This window comes from Serinus canaria, chromosome 5 (assembly GCF_022539315.1).
Source record: "Serinus canaria isolate serCan28SL12 chromosome 5, serCan2020, whole genome shotgun sequence".
NCBI classification, from domain to species: Eukaryota; Metazoa; Chordata; class Aves; order Passeriformes; family Fringillidae; genus Serinus; species Serinus canaria.
In genome coordinates this window covers 26,415,217-26,432,317 of record NC_066319.1, presented here as the reverse complement: position 1 = coordinate 26,432,317, position 17,101 = coordinate 26,415,217, and the positions used below count along the sequence as shown (strand labels likewise).

The window sequence follows — 17,101 nt, the reverse complement described above, 5'->3', positions numbered from 1 at the left end:
TAGGCAGTTGTCATCACTCCTGTTTTAAAGGGAACCTTAACCACAACTGTTTCCTGAGGTACTATTAAATTTAATACAAAGAAAGCAAAATAAAATAAAAGAATAAGCCATCAGTCTTTCCTGTTAAAAAGATTAACCTTTAAAAAAGATTTTTAGGTCATAGTTCTTTAAAAATCTTTGAATTCAACCATCATGTATTATCTCATGCCTGAGTTTTGTGGTCTTTTATTTATGTGGATTGCAAATTATAAATAAGTGAATTTTATTTGTTTTACAAAGAAGATTGTATAACATGTATGTAAGCTGAGGTGAAAAAGCTAGGGAGTAACAGAATTAAAACCCTATCCATAAGAAGGTGGCATTTAGATAAAACCTTTTCATCTAAAACATCAGTGGTTTTCTACTCAGTATACAGGTCTTACTGACTGGCAGCCTAAAGAATTGTTCAGATTAACAGCCAGTCCCCTGAATCTAATGATTTGGACTCAGCAAAGATAATTGAAGGAGAAAATTCCTTTTTGCCCAATTTGGTATTTAGTTTGGAATGTGGGATTCCTTTATTGAGAGTATCATGACTAGTGGGTTGAAATGTATACAGAGGAGAATATTTTGTTTGTGAAATTTTTGTACTTGTGATAAATAAGAATTTTTAGGTCAAGGGGAGAGCTACCCTATGACTACATCCCCCCATCTCCCTACCTACCTCCTGCTCTTCCCAGTGACTACATTTTAGGTCATTCTTCAGTGGTTATTTAAATAAAATTAAGAGCTTCATCAGAATTCTCATTGTCATAGGATATTTTAGCATGACCTTGATTTCAAGTGTCTAAATTTTCCTATATTTATTTGAAAACAAATAAAAAATCAAAATTACATTATTTAAAGTATTTTACAGTACTTACTTACTCTGAACATTAACAGAAATATTCAAATCCAAAGGCAACAGAGAATCCACTAAAATTTTCTGAGGGACTTCACATGCTCTTTACTGGTGACCTGTCAGTGACAAAAATTGTCTTTGACTTCTGCTAAAGCAGGAGATACACCAGCTGCTGTACAGTCTGACCCTTGGAAAAATGCTGTGAAAGCAGTTGTGAATGCAAATGTCTAGATTTTTTATTGTTTAGGGAAGCAGTTACAAATCTGTTCACATCAAACAATGCACATGTTATTCCATATCAGGTGTTTCAGTACAAATCAGCCAAGTGCTGCTTGCCTTTCATCAGTGCCCTCAGGTTCTGAGGATTTTTCAGCAAATGAGGTTTTATCTTCAAGTTTCACTTAAAAGTACATACAGGTGGTGTCCTAGAAATGTAGTATAAGAAGCTGAATACTTTAAAAAAACAAACACAAAACCAGAACAAAGAACCAATAAAATGATGGAACACCACCACCATCCCCAAGAAACAAATAAACAACCCAAAACAATCCTGCACAGAATACTTCACAAAAATTTATTGGTAGGTAAAATATCACAGCGTTATATCCATTTTGAAAGCTTTTGAAGTGTATTGTACTTCAATTACATACAGGGACAGAAGGTACACATTTCTTATATACTGGAATTTTAATTTAGCTTTTTACTTATGAAAATTTGGGAACGGTTATGCATTTGAATTGCATGGATGCTTCTTCTAGTAAGATTCTGGATTGTCTAGATTGCTGCGGAAGTCTAGAGAATATTTCCATGTTATTCTGCCCTACCTCCTGTCATCTTGGCAGAAGAATTGCAGATTGTTAATTTCTGTATTTGGAAGAGAACATTGTTTTTATGGTGCTGAAATAGTGAAGATATATCCATTAAATGCTTTTTATGATGAGGGAAAAGGAGTGGGATAGTTTTGAGAATGAAAGGAGCAATGGTGAAGCTATGCTGTTGTAAACAAAATGATCACTGCAAGTCTTTTATCTTCTTTGAAGACCATTTGGACCTATGGATAGCTTCAAGTTCTCAATCTCCTTTTCAAGTAAATGCTGTTATAGCAAACAGAAATAAGAAGTAAGACTCAGAAGTGGTCCACAGGTAATGTTGACTAAAGCTGGTGCAGGTTTTTTTCTTCACCCCAGTGTTCTTCATGATTTAGAATTTGTGCTGGTAACTACTGAATAATCCCTTGACTATGTGAATTTATTATAAATAAGAATCTGTATACTGGAAGTTGTTCAAGAATAGTTAGTGAACATGGCATGCCTGATAAAAATTGGAATAAAATGAGACCCACACATTAAATTTAAATGATTTGCAGCACCTCAGTCATCTGCAGAAAATTGGGAAATTGATCTGGTTTTGGTTTTAGTTAAAGAGCACTAAGATACTGTTTCTTCAGGAGTTCCTTGACACACCTCTGTTTTGAGTGACACAGGTTAAAGCAAAGTCCAAGGACAACTAGGATATGTTTATGATTGCAGAATTAAATGGCAGCAGATTTCATGGAAAATAATTAAATAGTACAGGAAAGTTCCAGGGAGCTGTTTGATATCTTAGGGCTCCTTATCATGAGTATAATAAATAATTGGCTCAAATATGTCCACTGTTCTAAACAGGCTTCTCTTCCATACCTGACTAAAACTGTTGAAAGTGCTGTGCTGCAGGGTAAATGGTGCATGTCATTTTGTTAAATGCACTGTTCAGGTGCTCTTTCCTCCTGTTGAGAAGCATTTTGTCGCTGGCATTTACCTTATGTTATCTCTTCTCAGTAATGGCCTCTCTCAGTGCTGAACAGTACATTACAGAGGAATATGATTAGCTGAGGATTACATGTGTACCCCTAAACAAGGAACAGAGTATTTATTTTTCCTCTTGAAATATGTTTCATTTTCCTCAGAGCTTTTTGAAAAACATGTTTTAATAAGTTTCTGTGTAATGGTTCACTGAGGCTTTTATACATTGATGTACTTCCAAGGCAACTTTTTATAAGTTGTCTCTTAAAGTGAATACACCGATGGCTTGCAACATAATTGTTTGGAGCAAGATAGTGACAAAAGGTTAGTTTTCCTCCTCAGCAATTGCATGGAAGCTATTCATGATGTATTGGACACCTCTGCACCAATGCTTACAAAGTAAAGACCTGAGTGTGCTGAAATTTGGCATTAGAAGTTCCCAAGATGAAATGTCTGTAACTGGGCAATCCTAAAAAAATCTTTTCATTAGTTTCTTCGTTGCCTGTCTAACAAAGGCATAAAGTAATGAGAAGAAGCACTGAACACATAGAATTGTTCAAGGGTTTGGCTTGAAAGGGACCTTAGAGCTCACCTGGCTCCCATTCCCTTGCCTAGACCAGGTTGCTCAAGGCATATCCAACCTGGGGTTGAACACTTCCAGTGATAGGGCATCTACAGCCTCTCTGGGCAACCAGTTCCAGTGCTTCACCACCCTCTGAGAAAAGAATTTCTTGCTAACAAAGCAAAATTGTGTCCAATTTTTCATTGTTACCAACTTTCTCTAGACATAGGACAGGTATCTTAGCCATGTATTTTGAGACTTCTTAACAGCCTCTCTGCTTCTCTCCAGCACTTCATGTGAAGATGCAACAGCTGGGATTGTAAAGCATTAAAAATATGTAGTACATTTGTACTGAACTCTCTATAAATCAGCAGAAAGGCATAGAATGAAAAAGAATCATAAACAAAAAAAAATTTGAAAAATTTTAACGTGTACATCTTTGTATTTATTTAAATAATGTTGATTTATAAGCGGTATGCATGAGTTGAAAGATTTATGAAAGTCATTTGAATTCCATTTCTGAATTAATAATGCTTTTATAGGGAAGAGATAGGAGTTAGTTCTGTGAGGTAGGTGGAGACATTATTTTCAATGAAGAGATTAAAATAACTGTTAGACTGTTGGGTTTCAAAGGTTTTTTAAGTAATGCATTGCTGTAATAACACCTACCAGTGACAGACCTGTGCAGCTGTAATGATACAGCAGTGCTACACCTGCCAATGTAACATTAGTTATTGTCTGCTAAAACCTCCTTCAAGGACATAGAGGGAGATTAATAAGGGCACAAGCTTATAGAGTATATATAGTAACTATATATGTATACATAGCGTGTATATAGTAGTGTATATAAGTAGCATTTTCAGAATCCACTGAACGTGATCTTTGCAAGTGTGGTTGTATTACTGAAAAAGTAATGAGGTGAATCAGTGTTACAGAGACAGACAGCTGGTGTCTTGTGTGTTAGTAGAAGGTGAAAAATGCAGGTGGAGAATTAATGCAAAAGATGAAAAGAAGAGCGTTATCAATTGACTTGCTGACAAAAGTAGAATGGATATATGAATTTCATGTCGTGTGGCATTGTTTTGCATTGTTTTATAACACCTCAATGGAATAATCTTGGAATTAAATAATTAAAACAAAAATTTAAGAAAATCATGTGTGGTTATATTTGAGAGGAAGATTCTTTATGACCTGGAGTTTGGGGTTTTGGGGTGAAAAATAAAACCAAAAACATGATATCCTGCCTGAAGAAACAGCTTGATTAATAGCTGAGATATGAAAAATTACGATAGTAGAATACTTTGTCAGGGTATATTGTTTTGGGGTTACTTTCTCCTTTTCTGTTGTGTGCAGAACAGTGGTATCATATTCAAACAATCATTAAAAATTTAACTTAGAAATTTAAATTTGTCATTCTGAAAGGTGCTTATAGCTGTTCTATATTCTGATTCAGCAGTTCCTTTATTTTCTCTAGAGCTAATAGATGCTCAGGGGAATGGGCTGTAACAGCCATATAAAAAGAAAAAAGAAAAAAGAAAACAATTTTCTAGTGATATTTGACCTTTGATTTGAGTTTTGTAAGAAATTATTCTATGAATGGTGAAATTATTCTATGAATGGTGAAACTTACAGTTTTTCTATTGTTTTGTGTATTGTTTCCCTTATGTCCTCCAAATTTCTTAGTATTTTCAGCTTCATGCTACAGTTTACCTTTCTGATCAGTACCTAGTTGCACTTTTGGGACTAGGCTTGTATTTACCATCTAAAACTAGTGCTGGTTGACCAGCTGATTGGTGTCTCTTAATATGGATGTGAGCCATTTAAATAGAGTTTTAACTGTCGGTCTCAGTGTACTAATTTTGGTTCTGTCTTCAATCACCAATTTTTATTAAACTTGCAGGATCTGAAAGTCTTTGGGAGCTGTCCTGTTTGTTTGAAATTAAAAGCTATTGTGGTGAAAAGACAGATGGGTTGGTCCAGTAAAATTTGTTTTCTGGTGAAAATAGAAGTAAATGAAAATCAAGCCAGAAACTCTGGTTTCCAGTTCTTTCTGAGCTATGGACTAAATTCTCTGCTGAGTTATGAAAAAATACTTTGAATCATTTAAAAGAAGGAAAATGTGTTATTTTATTGTTGTGGTTTAATCTCAGCTGGCAACCAAGTACCACAGAGCCTCTTGCTCATTTCCCCCCCACCCATCCTGCCTCTGTGGGATAGGGAAGAACATTGGAAAGAAGGTACATATATGTACATTAGCTTCCTTGAGACTTTTTGCTTTCCATCGTAGTTGAAATAAGCCTACTACTGAAACAGCCTACTTCTGGATTTATGCAACTATTTAATATATTATATTATTATTATAAATAATAAATTAGATATGTACAAAACATAAAAAAATACTACAAAGCATAAAAAAAATAAGGTCTTCATTCTCCAGTCTGCTAAGGGCAGAAAAACTGTAAAATTTTTACTTACAGAGATAAATAAAACAATATTCTGCTCCATGGGGAAATTATTTGCCAGTGCATAGCTGGTTTATATAGATAGTCTTCTTATAGTAATCTCTGCTTCAGCTCCTGGAATAAGAAAAAGAAGAAAGATTGCAGGGAGCAGAGCAAGCATATACGGGGCAGACATACCCTGTGTGATTTTTCACTGCAGTAAGTTTAGGTTTGTGACAGACATTAGTAGGATGTTACCCTGTTCAGCCCACCAGACTTTTTGCACATAAATCAGCTTTGGAACGACTATAGTCTTTATCTCATGCATCGTGTTGGCTGAGTACTCCAGACTGAAAACTGAGTAGCTCAGGAGATGTTTTGTGTATCAAATACTGCTGTCTTAGAGATGGTGTTGCTCTTTATAGCACATGAAGTAGGAGATAAATTTTCATTTGTCACGTGTCTATTAGAACTCACAATACTGAAATTTAATTGTATTGTTAGTTGTTAACTTGCCTTGATACTCAGCTTCTGCTGGAACTAGGTAGCATAGGATTAGACAGCTGCAGTCAGTTTTTGGAAGTCACATTTGTTTAGGTATATCTGAGGCCAAGTAATGTGTCATACCAACAACTAGCAGGAGATGGGTTGATAAAGAGTTCTAAGTGCATGTACTCAGTTATTAGTGTCTGATGTGGATTTTAACATAGAGCTGACAGTGTGGGTTTGAAGAGCTTATATGCAGTGAAAATCAATTGAGAACTATAATATATTGTAATGGCAATTATTTCAACTGCTTGATCTTTCCTTACTCAAGTGATCCCTGAAATTTTCACTTGTTTTAAACTGATGCTAACACGTGCTAGGCATCACATTAGAATGCAAAGTCTGTATGTTCAAAAAGGGGAGGATTGGAATATGAATTGTTGAAGCTATGAAAAAAGTTTCAAAAAATTGAAACTGTGTATAGTTCCAATCATGGAGATAGATTTCTGGTGGAATTTGAACTAAGAAATTATCTTTTTCGAGGGAAAAGATAAAAAAGGGGAATTCTACCTTTAGCAAAGGAAGATGGGGTAACATAGGTGGCTGCTTCTCTACCCATCCCCTATGGCTTTTGAACCCTACTCTAGAGGCAGCACAGCTGGCTTCTCAGTGCAAAACCTAGACACTTGGGCATACTCAGTCATGGCCTGATTGATTGGGAGAGCTATGGTGTGTCTCAGATATAATGTAAAGAACCAGTATTGATTTTTTTTTCATGTTGATTTTCTAGTTTCTGTGACTGCAGTAATAAGTTAACTTTTTTGCTCTGTGTAACCTTTCCAATGTTGCTTTGAGCAATAAACCCAGAGCATTTATCTAGAGACACTGAACTGAACTAAGGAGAGTGATTTGCCTCTTCCACAGACACTCCAAAAAAGCAACATTCATAGGTTTGTAAGCATAGTGTCTCCCAGGAGTCTGAAAGCTGTGTGCTTAGTAGAAATAGTTCACTTTGCTAGGAACTGCTAATTTCCTGCATGTAGATTATCTGAGACATTGCCGAGTGTTTCCAGGGCAGCAACATCTCCAAAGAAAACTGATGTTACATTCAAAAAGTACCTTTATAAGTAGAAAAATTCATCATAATCTCTGGATCTGCTTAATTCATCTGCATGTATCTTCAAAATATTTTTTTAACTTAAATTTGAAGGATTTAGTATTTTTCTTTGGCTGCATGAGATGTTAGGAGATGCGTGAAAATTTCTGAAATAGTTTCAGAAGTTATGCAAATGCTCAGAAGTCTGTAAGTTCTGTTCTGAATTGGGCAAACTTGATTTGACCTACAGAACATCACTCATGTCAAGAGAGACATGGCAGAATTATTTTATTGTTGTTGTGTGGCATTATAATACTGCTACTGAATAGTGACCCGCTGCATTACTAAAGGTATTTTATTACATTTAGAAATATAACAGAGTGACAGATGCTTTTACTTCCAATTATAGAAACTAAACTTTAAGGCAAGAGATGGTGAAAGGCTTTAGATGTCCTTGCTGGAATAAAGAATTCAGAATTTACTTCATGATAAGCTCATAGATAGAAACAGTATTCTTTTTTTTTTTTTTTTTCCCATCCAGGTGATTCTCAGATAATTGAAATCATGTGTTAGGGCAGAAAAGAATGGCTGTGACTTTAACATTCAAAAACATTTGAATTGGTACACAATGAATTTCCTCATATGGACATTTCTTCCCCAGGACAGAAGTGGAATAGGTCAGATTTTTAGTTTTTGTAAACTGAGTGTGATAATTTAGTTATCGTATGAAATTTCTTATTCTTTTTCTCTTGCTTTGTCCAGCAACTGACGCATTTCTGTCTTAGCAATCAAGTAGAAATTGAAGTTGTGATGCTAGAAATGAAAGTGGCATTTTATCCTTGGTTTCATATTTTCCATTATTCTCAAAAGAACAGAAATATTTAACTAAGTAAAAGTGAATATAGTCCTTCCTTTTTAACATTCATGCCAGAGGCAAGACAGCAAACATTTGGTTTCATCTTCTGAAACTATATGCTCTTGAGATCTATGGAATTTGTATTTGCAACTATTTTAAAGTTAAGCTCTCAGTGCCCTCCTGAGAAAATACTATTTATTAAACTACATATTTTTTGAAATTTTTCTGTATTTTCATTGTCTTGGCAGTGATGCTATATTACTCTTAGTTGGATGATTTACCAACTTGCAGAACTACTAAGGAGATTTAAGTACTTTTTTAAAAAAATAGTTTCTCTTAAAATTTAGCAGTTCTAAAGTATTTTGAACTATGCTTTTCCTAATTGCATGGTACTGTGAAATTTCTGCAAATACAGTGTAATGTTTCATTTCAGGGTAATGTTCAGTGTGGGATATGACATAAAATTAAAAATAAGGCAGACAGACAGTTGAATCTGTCCTGCCTGAACATGAAATGTGTTCTGAGCACCATTTAAACTGTATGATGATGTGCAAAGTCTAAGATCTGTGGAATATCGTCTGAGTTGCTCTTCATGTTAAGAACATCCTAGAAAATATTTTCTGCCTTAACTAACACTGGTTCAGCTCTCGTTGTATTACACTAGCAGATATTGATGATATGAGCTGTTGAATCCTTTTTTAAAGATGTTGCTGCATAATCTTGCTGGATTCAATAATTAGATTTATTGACAGTAATAGCAGCCCCTGATTTATTTAAATGATACCTCTGTATAGCTTCTGTTGGTGGAGAAGAAAATATTATATACATATACATATATAGATAGAGAAAGGTGGAAGTGTTTTATCTTAATAAGGTATCAATTATGTATTGTGGTTATCTTTGTGTGTATATCAAACCAGACTTTTTAATGTATTGTGCAAATTTAAAAAAAAAAAACTTTAAGAATTGTCATGATTCTTGGGGGCAGACAAATCACCAATACCTCTCTAAGTACAAGTCAGAGGTGATGTAGATAATTCAAGCTTCTTATGTTCATTGTTAGAGGAAACAAAAAGAACTATTTATTGGGAATATAAGACTGCATAAAAGAAAGTGAATTTAATAGTCCTGGCAGTTTTGTCTATATATAATGATTAATTAAGGGGGTAGCATGGATTAGATATCTCTCTTAGGCAAAGTAATAATATCACAGTTTGATTAAAAAAATTAAATATCTACTAATTATGACTGTCATCAATTATATAATTCCTTCTGTAATATTTTTATTTGAATAAAAGAAGGATGGGAAAATACTTGCTCTGATTATAAAGCATCAATTTACTTATGATCACAAGATATCTAGAATATCAGGGAAGAAATGCTGGTTTTCAGAAATGGAAGGAAGTGAAAAAAAAGCTGGAAGAGAAAGAAATATTTTAAATTGGTGTCTCCAGTTCAGCCTTTGCTATTTACTGGTCAGCCAGTTGAGCCCACTTGAATTTCCACTGAGAACTTGTAGCAGGACAGTAAACCGAATTAAAATCTCAAACAAGATGTGTTGTGGCTCTGTACTCACTTGGCAGATGCCAAGTTCAGTAGTGAGAGGGTTTATTTCTGACAATGAGTCTCTTTCCTGTTCTCTGACAGCCAAGAGCTGTTGCTGGTTTTCGAGGAACGGTACGATACGCATCAATCAACGCGCATAGAAACAGAGTGAGTGTCACAGTCTGAACCAAAACCATCTCATGCAGCTGGAAGCAGTCAGTATTCTGTTACTATTACAGTTACTATTCATTTCCTCTTTTGTCTTCTTATCTGTGCTTTTATTATGTAGAAATTAACAACTATAAATTTTGTGAAAGAATAATGTAATTTGCAGTAGTTGAGGATAAAAAAGTTAATTGTACAAATAATAGTGATTCTAATACTTATCTTTGGTGTTCATTTGTATTGCAAGTTAATAAGTTAAAAAAGTAAAGCTACTGAGTTTTTGAGCTACATAATGGCCAGTGTGTTATCTTAACATCATACTCTAAAGAAATCTGAATAAACAGAGATTTGTAATGTTATTTTAACACACTTCAACTTTTATTGTATTTCTCTCTGTCTTCTGTGGAAATTTACTTATGTCTTTCTCCTTAAAATAGCCACTGGATTTAATTATCTCGTTTTTCAGCATAGGTTATAATAAATTTTATATAATAATTTAAGTTCTGAGCAGTAAAGGACTTATCTTCTCATTTGTTTAGGTATTTGTAATATGCTTTAGAATAATATTTCCTTTTACAGGAAATGGGTCGACATGATGACCTCTGGTCTCTCTTCTACATGTTGGTGGAATTTGTTGTTGGGCAGCTGCCTTGGAGAAAAATAAAAGATAAGGTAAAGCTAGAGGTGAAACCAGAGCAAAAGGGAGGTTAACTTCTGGATTCCAGGGAAATGCTGTGATAAAGATTCCTCTTAGAATCATTAATTAATTTTAACATTACATTTTCCAGTGTTTTCTAGTGTTAGTTCTTGTGACTATTGTCGTGGTATAAAAGCAATCAAATTTTACTATGTTCTAGGAAGAAAGGCGGTTGTACTTCTAGATTGAAATTATTGTAAAGGGCAGAAGTAAGTGTATATTTGCCACTTACTTCATTATTCCTGTTATCATTTGAGTACTTTATTTCAGCTATCACACTCTTAAAATGACTAATCTTTTTTGATTATTTGTGAAATAGGTATTTCTTATTTGCTGGTGAGCAAAAGTGGATTGGGCAATATGCAGTAGTGCCTTTAGTCATATGTCATAGGTGAAGTATGCAAAGAAACAATATCTAATCAGCCTGTTAATACTTCTTGTAACTTCTTTTCAAATCATACTGAAAGCAGGTTACTTTCTGATGTGGTTTATGTATTGATAGATAACAGTGTGGTGTATAGGTAGCATCTCCTTTTTGGTTTTGATTTATGCGTTCTACATGACTAAATATACACCAAAAAGTGACTGAACTTGACATGATGCAACAAGACATTTAAATCTTTAAAACATACTATTAGAAAGGGTTGGAGTGTTTAGTGACTGCTCTTCGTATCAGTCAGCATTCAAACACAAACAACACAAACACAGTAGAAAACTAAATGGCTTTTCATATTGAATTTGAAGTTTGTACATTATTTTTGCAAGTGTACTGAGGCCAAAACCAGAATCTCCTATCGTGCTATCTGGTGTAGAATGGCCTTTCTCACTACCATTCAATGTAATGTAGTGACCTGTTTCTCTGGCGTAGTGAATGGCTGTAAGAGAGAACGTGAGTATGTTGTAACAGAGAAGGAAGATGTGCCAATGTTTGTTGTGTTACTTACTCCTAGGAGCAGGTGGGCTCCATTAAAGAAAGGTATGAACACAGACTTATGTTGAAACATCTTCCTCAAGAATTCAACGTCTTTCTGGATCACATTTCTAATTTGGATTACTTCACAAAGCCTGATTACCAGGTAAACACTTGTACTATTTTGTCCTCCTGTTTTATAAAGAAGATAATTTTATGCTGTTTCACCTTCAATTTACTTGGATTTCATTGTGCAATATATATTGTTATTGTGGTTTGTGCCCCTACAAACTTAATTTAATGACCATTTAGTGTCGCGGAAACTCTGTGGTTAAAACATGTTATTTTTTTTCTTTTGGGAAGTGTAAGGCTTCCCTTAATTTAAGTTAAGTTTCTAAAAACAATTGACACCTGTTTTTCAGTCAGTATTCTGTTAGGCTTGAGCTATCCTGCTATCACAGCCTCTAGTATGTGCTCCATAAGTTAATTGATCAGATTGTTCTCTCAGAGATTGTCGTTCTGGCAGTTTTCCAAAGTCTAGAATTCAGCAACTACAGCTAAAGCACAACATACACTCATGGTGTGTTTTCAAAATTGAAGTATTGTGTACAGAGATCACAGAAGACCAGTCATTTTTCATTGTTTAAGAGAGTATTGCCTGCTGAATTGGGCAGCCTCTGCTCAGTGGTAAGGTGCTATGTGCTGAGAGGATATGCTGTAGAATGTGTCTTAACTCACTCAGTGTTGACCTATAATTAAACAATAAATAAATGTAGAACTTTTTCCCAGATTGTGCAAAGCAGGAGAGGAGTGCTCAGGAAAAGCAGGGAGGGAGAGACTTGACAGTTTTTTCAGGCTTGCGCACTGGGAGAAGTTGTATGGATCAAACGGCACACCATGACAAGCTGTCCCTGTGGCTCCCAGAAACACTCATTCCTGCTTCCCACTTGCAGGACCTGTCTGCCTCTGAGCCTTTGTTTAACTCCCTAAATCAGTGAAATCAGAAGGAATGAGTGGTGTTCAAGTGTAATTGGTTCAACTGAATAAATAAATCTGACTAATTCTGGAATTGTAACTTTAACAAGAGCAACTCCTCTACTTTGCTTGGTAGAACAAAGAAATCAAGATGTATAAGAATTGAAATAAGAGCTGAAAACCTCAAGAAATAACTGATTTCGTGTTATAAGTGAATTTCTCTAAAGATACTGGTATGTGATTCTGCACATTTGCAGAACAAATAAATTTTTGTGAAAAAATTTGAGTGTTAAAAAAAAACTTATTACAAACACAAAAAATGTTCATTATTCCTGAAAAATAAATACTTTGATTTTTTTTTCCTCTTCTCCATTACAAATTTCTATGAAATTTATCCTGTAGTCTACAATTAAGTGACAAAAAAGTTTTCAGTGTTTTGTGTGCCTGGTTATAAAGATGTATCAGATTTTTTTTCCTATGATAAAAAGTATTTTTGCAGAAATTTTGATGTTGCATAGAAAAGCCTTGATTATAGACTGGTAAATAAATTTTGCATTCAGAATCTGAATGATGAAGCATATAGACATTCATATTTTTGCAAATCCTTTTCTGTGGTCTGTTTGTATCTAACACAGCACATGCACTCAACAATTACCATGATACCAGGACAGAGTTTTCCCATGATAGACAAAGCCCAGTAATTTACAATACTGTGGCTATTTGTGGAACATTTGCAGTTGTGTAGCTGCAGCCAGAGCCTTCCAACAGAGTCTTGCTCATATGCTTTAGACCAGAGCAAGGTGGTTTTATCTAGAGCAGTGAGAATGCTCTTTTAAACTCTGGTCTCTCTTAACTTGTGTTTGCAGTGGTGTTATTCCTACCTACTATATTCTTTGTATTTATGGGTGGGCACTGAACAAGAATGTATGTATATCCCTGCTTTGAAGAGTTTGTAGTCTAAAACGTTCAACACCTAGGCCAAGAAACCATGTTTGAGTTGGCAATATCTATCAGATGGTTTTTTTTCAGGTATTTGTGCATACATTGCCTCAGCCTCCTGGTATCAATAAGCATTTGAGTTTGCATTTGGCTTATAGCAGAAATTGTTGAAAAGATTTATAAGAGAATGACTTTAAAAATTACTTCAGAGACACTGCTTAATGTTTAGAGGAGGAGAAGAATTAAGCACAGTACATAAGGGACAGATTGAACTATGGCTTTGTGCTCTTCAGTAGGATTAATAGAAATGACTGGGACAGATGGCACACAGAAGGTTCTTGGGAGTAAAAATTACATGGGTGAGACCACTCTATACGAGAGAAATTATCCAAACTTTCCATCTATTTCAAGTTGCCAAAGGGCATGCCAAAGGAGAGTGTGGAAAAATTTTCAGCATCCTGGATTGGAAAAAACCCCAGATTTTTAGCTTCTAGGGGGAAAAAACCCTTACAAATGTTACAGAGTAAGAGAATTATATGGACACAGCCCTTCCCATCAGCTACTAGAATGAGACAAAGTTTATTTCACAGAGAGAGGAAAGTGATGCCATCTTTTTCTCTGTCATGGACACAAATTTACTAAAGGCTTTTTCATAGCATAAAATGGGGATTGAACACTTAGACATTTATATAGTATAAATGTCAGCATTATATGAAGTAAATGATATATGGTTCTTAATACAGAAAGGTATGAATTAGCAGATCAGTATCCTTTCCTACATCTCATTCATTTCTTAGGTTTCATGGTGTTACCTAATGTATTATTTTCTCTTCCTCTGCTGGAGAGCCATTTATGGTATTCTGCAGCAATATAGTTATGCTTCTATATGTGTATTTCTGTCTTTTTTTTAAAGTCTATGGTGTATCTTTGCCTTATGCCTTATAAAAACACAGATGTGGGTGGATTTTTTTTTCTGTTTTAATAAAATGAAATTTTGTATATTTTGGCCTCAAAATCTTGAAAAAAATAGAAGTGTTTAATATAAAAAACTCTTTCTTTAATGTTTTCAGTATTATAGGAGGATATTTCTTAATTACTTGGTCTCTTAGAGAAAAGTCAAGCTTATTAACTTTTTTCTTTATTTTCAGCTTCTCATGTCTGTGTTTGACAACAGCATGAAAACGTTTGGGGTTATTGAAAGCGACCCTTTTGACTGGGAGAAGAGTGGAACTGATGGATCTCTGACAACAACAACAACTTCAACCACCCCTCAGCTGCACACTCGTCTTACGCCAGCTGCAATTGGGTATGCACAGTGTGGTCTCTTCAGTGGCAGCCACAGAGGGGCTTCCTACCAAAGGGAAATTATCTCCATAATTTAGGTTTTTTCTGCAGGAGCTTGAATGCATACAGGAAGGGAGGTTTGGGAGCATTTGAAGTATTTCCTTTTTTAGGGTTCCAATTTATACTATCCTGAAAGATCAGCAGTGCAGTCCTAAAATTACAGCAATAAAAATAGTACTCCAGGAAATTGCATGTAAATTTGTTCATCCATCCTTTGCTAAATTGTATTTTGTGAAACTAAATAATGTGTCCTGAGTTTAAGTGCCTGGAAATTTAACTGCCTGGAAATAAGCCCATTGTTTTCTGTAATCTTAAAATAAAATTCTAGCTGCAATTTCCTTTATAAGTTTGAAAAATGACTGGATCTTTATAAGAAATTTGGAAGTAGATTTTGGTTGTGTTTGAAATAATATTTACTATGTTGTATGAGACATTCTGTAATGAAGTAAATTGGATAAGATGTGATGTTCAGTAATACCCATTCTCATCTCAGAGGACTAAAGATATAAGAGGTATTTATGGATTAACGTATGAAGTGTTTTATGGGTGCCATTAATTTTTTTGAATAGAAGAATACATAGAGAAGAATCAGGAGAGAAGTTGAGCCTGGACATGAACTCTAGCAAATTTTCTCAGAAGTGGCTTCAAAAGCATCCAAAAAAACAGCTTTTGTGTGATAGGGTTTTTTTATTTACATGTTTTGTTATGTACCTAAATTAAATAAATTGTGAAAGCCAGGAAGTAGTGGGTCTTATATTAAATAATGTCCAAGATTTATTTTTCTGCAGAGATGTGATTTTCTTTGTAAAGTTTTTGTTTGTTTCTTTCTTTTAAAATAGAAAATAATTTCTGTAAACACATGAGAGTATGAGAATTTTTACTTCTCTGATTTTATTTTTAAACTACTTTTGTAGAATTGCCAATGCCACTCCTATCCCAGGAGATTTGCTGCGGGAAAATACAGATGAAGTATTCCCTGATGAACAGCTCAGTGATGGAGAGAATGTTATTCCTGTTGGTGTATCACCAGAGAAAATACCTGGATCCCCTGGACATCAGCGTCCTCAGGAAAAAGATGTTTGGGAAGAAATGGATGCAAACAGAAACAAAATAAAACTGGGGATCTGTAAGGTACTTTCAAATCTGCGTTGTGAAGACCATCTTTGAACAGCTTTGTGTTCTTGTAGTGCACATCAGATATAATTAATAAGGCAGTTGTACTGATACTGATTAGCCAGAATGATCTAAGAAAATGATTTATGGTAGAGATAACATATTTTATATACTGAAATAAAGCAGACTTTTGGGCCTTGTGTCACTTTATCAGGTCTTTATGATTAATAGCTTGCTGATAATTTGCGACTCTGTAGTTTGCTCATATTCCTTTTCTTCAGACATGATCTTCATTCTTGCTCACTGAGTGAAATCAAAGCAATTTTCCTGCATCTTGCATGTGTAGAAGCTAGATACTAAATGTGCAAAAGAAGATTTTAATGTTCTCCTGTTGACAAATCATCAGTGTGAATGGCAGTATCCGTTTAATTCTCTTGGTGGTTTTGTCCCCATAAGACATGATACCTTTGTACTGATTTAGAGGTTCATTGGCTGGTCTTTAGAAGAGAATACTGCTTTATTTTCAAAAGTGGTTTCTGAAAATTGGTTCCTGTCTGCCTTACTTACAATCACAGTATTTCATGCTTGAACAGATATTGCCTGTTTCTTAATAGAACAGTGTTTTTAACATGAAAACAGATATGGTACTAAAATGTTCTTTAAATAGGAGAGCTGTCTTGTTTTGAAGCTGTTACTCATTATTTGCCAGGAAAACAAATGTATTGTGGGAAAGACCAAGGCATGGTGCCTGCTTTCAAATGTGCTTATTTGTTTGTTTCGTCGTTTTTATCAAAGAGAGAAGACAGGAGATTGTTCTAGTTCAAACAAAGGCACCTTCTGTTACACCTGTAGAAACCAAGGATGATCATGATTTCCCAGCTCTAAATCATATTCAGTTATTATTCTAAATCATGTTCAGTCATTATTAAGATAGAATGCAGTTGGGTTAAAACATATGTGAAAGTCACAGAAATATTTAGTAGATTTAGTGTATAACAGTGTTATATGCTCCAGAGAATCAAAAAGACAGCCTGGAACCTAACTTCTCTTTAATAAGAGCACTTGACTGTAAAGCAGACCAAAGATGCTACCAAATGCTAGGTTTCAGACTGTTATTAAAGAAAATTTCAGAGATGGCTGTGCAGTATCAGAGTAAATGTAACTGTATTACTGTGTCTTTGATACTCCTGTTCTCAGACTTACCCAGAACCAATATATTGCCAGTATTTTGTCTGCTGTAGGTGTGTGCTGAAGAGTGTATCTAAACTACCTTAACTATGGCATGAACTTAAGGACCATTCCAAATACAAA

General features: G+C 34.7%; 1 protein-coding gene across 3 annotated transcripts in view; it reads left to right on the top strand.

Moving 5' to 3' along the window:
• Window positions 1–17,101, top strand: part of TTBK2 (tau tubulin kinase 2) — an 81,673-nt gene that overhangs the window by 38,621 nt on the left and 25,951 nt on the right. For 2 of the 3 annotated variants that reach the window (XM_030240599.2, XM_030240598.2), the window contains exons 7-11: window positions 9,750–9,815; window positions 10,392–10,484; window positions 11,460–11,585; window positions 14,482–14,639; window positions 15,592–15,808. In XM_030240599.2, coding sequence (XP_030096459.2) covers window positions 9,750–9,815; window positions 10,392–10,484; window positions 11,460–11,585; window positions 14,482–14,639; window positions 15,592–15,808 — 660 coding nt within the window. Of the gene's footprint in view, window positions 1–9,749; window positions 9,863–10,391; window positions 10,485–11,459; window positions 11,586–14,481; window positions 14,640–15,591; window positions 15,809–17,101 lie in introns of all 3 variants that reach the window. The other variant, XM_050974996.1, reaches the window with a different exon arrangement.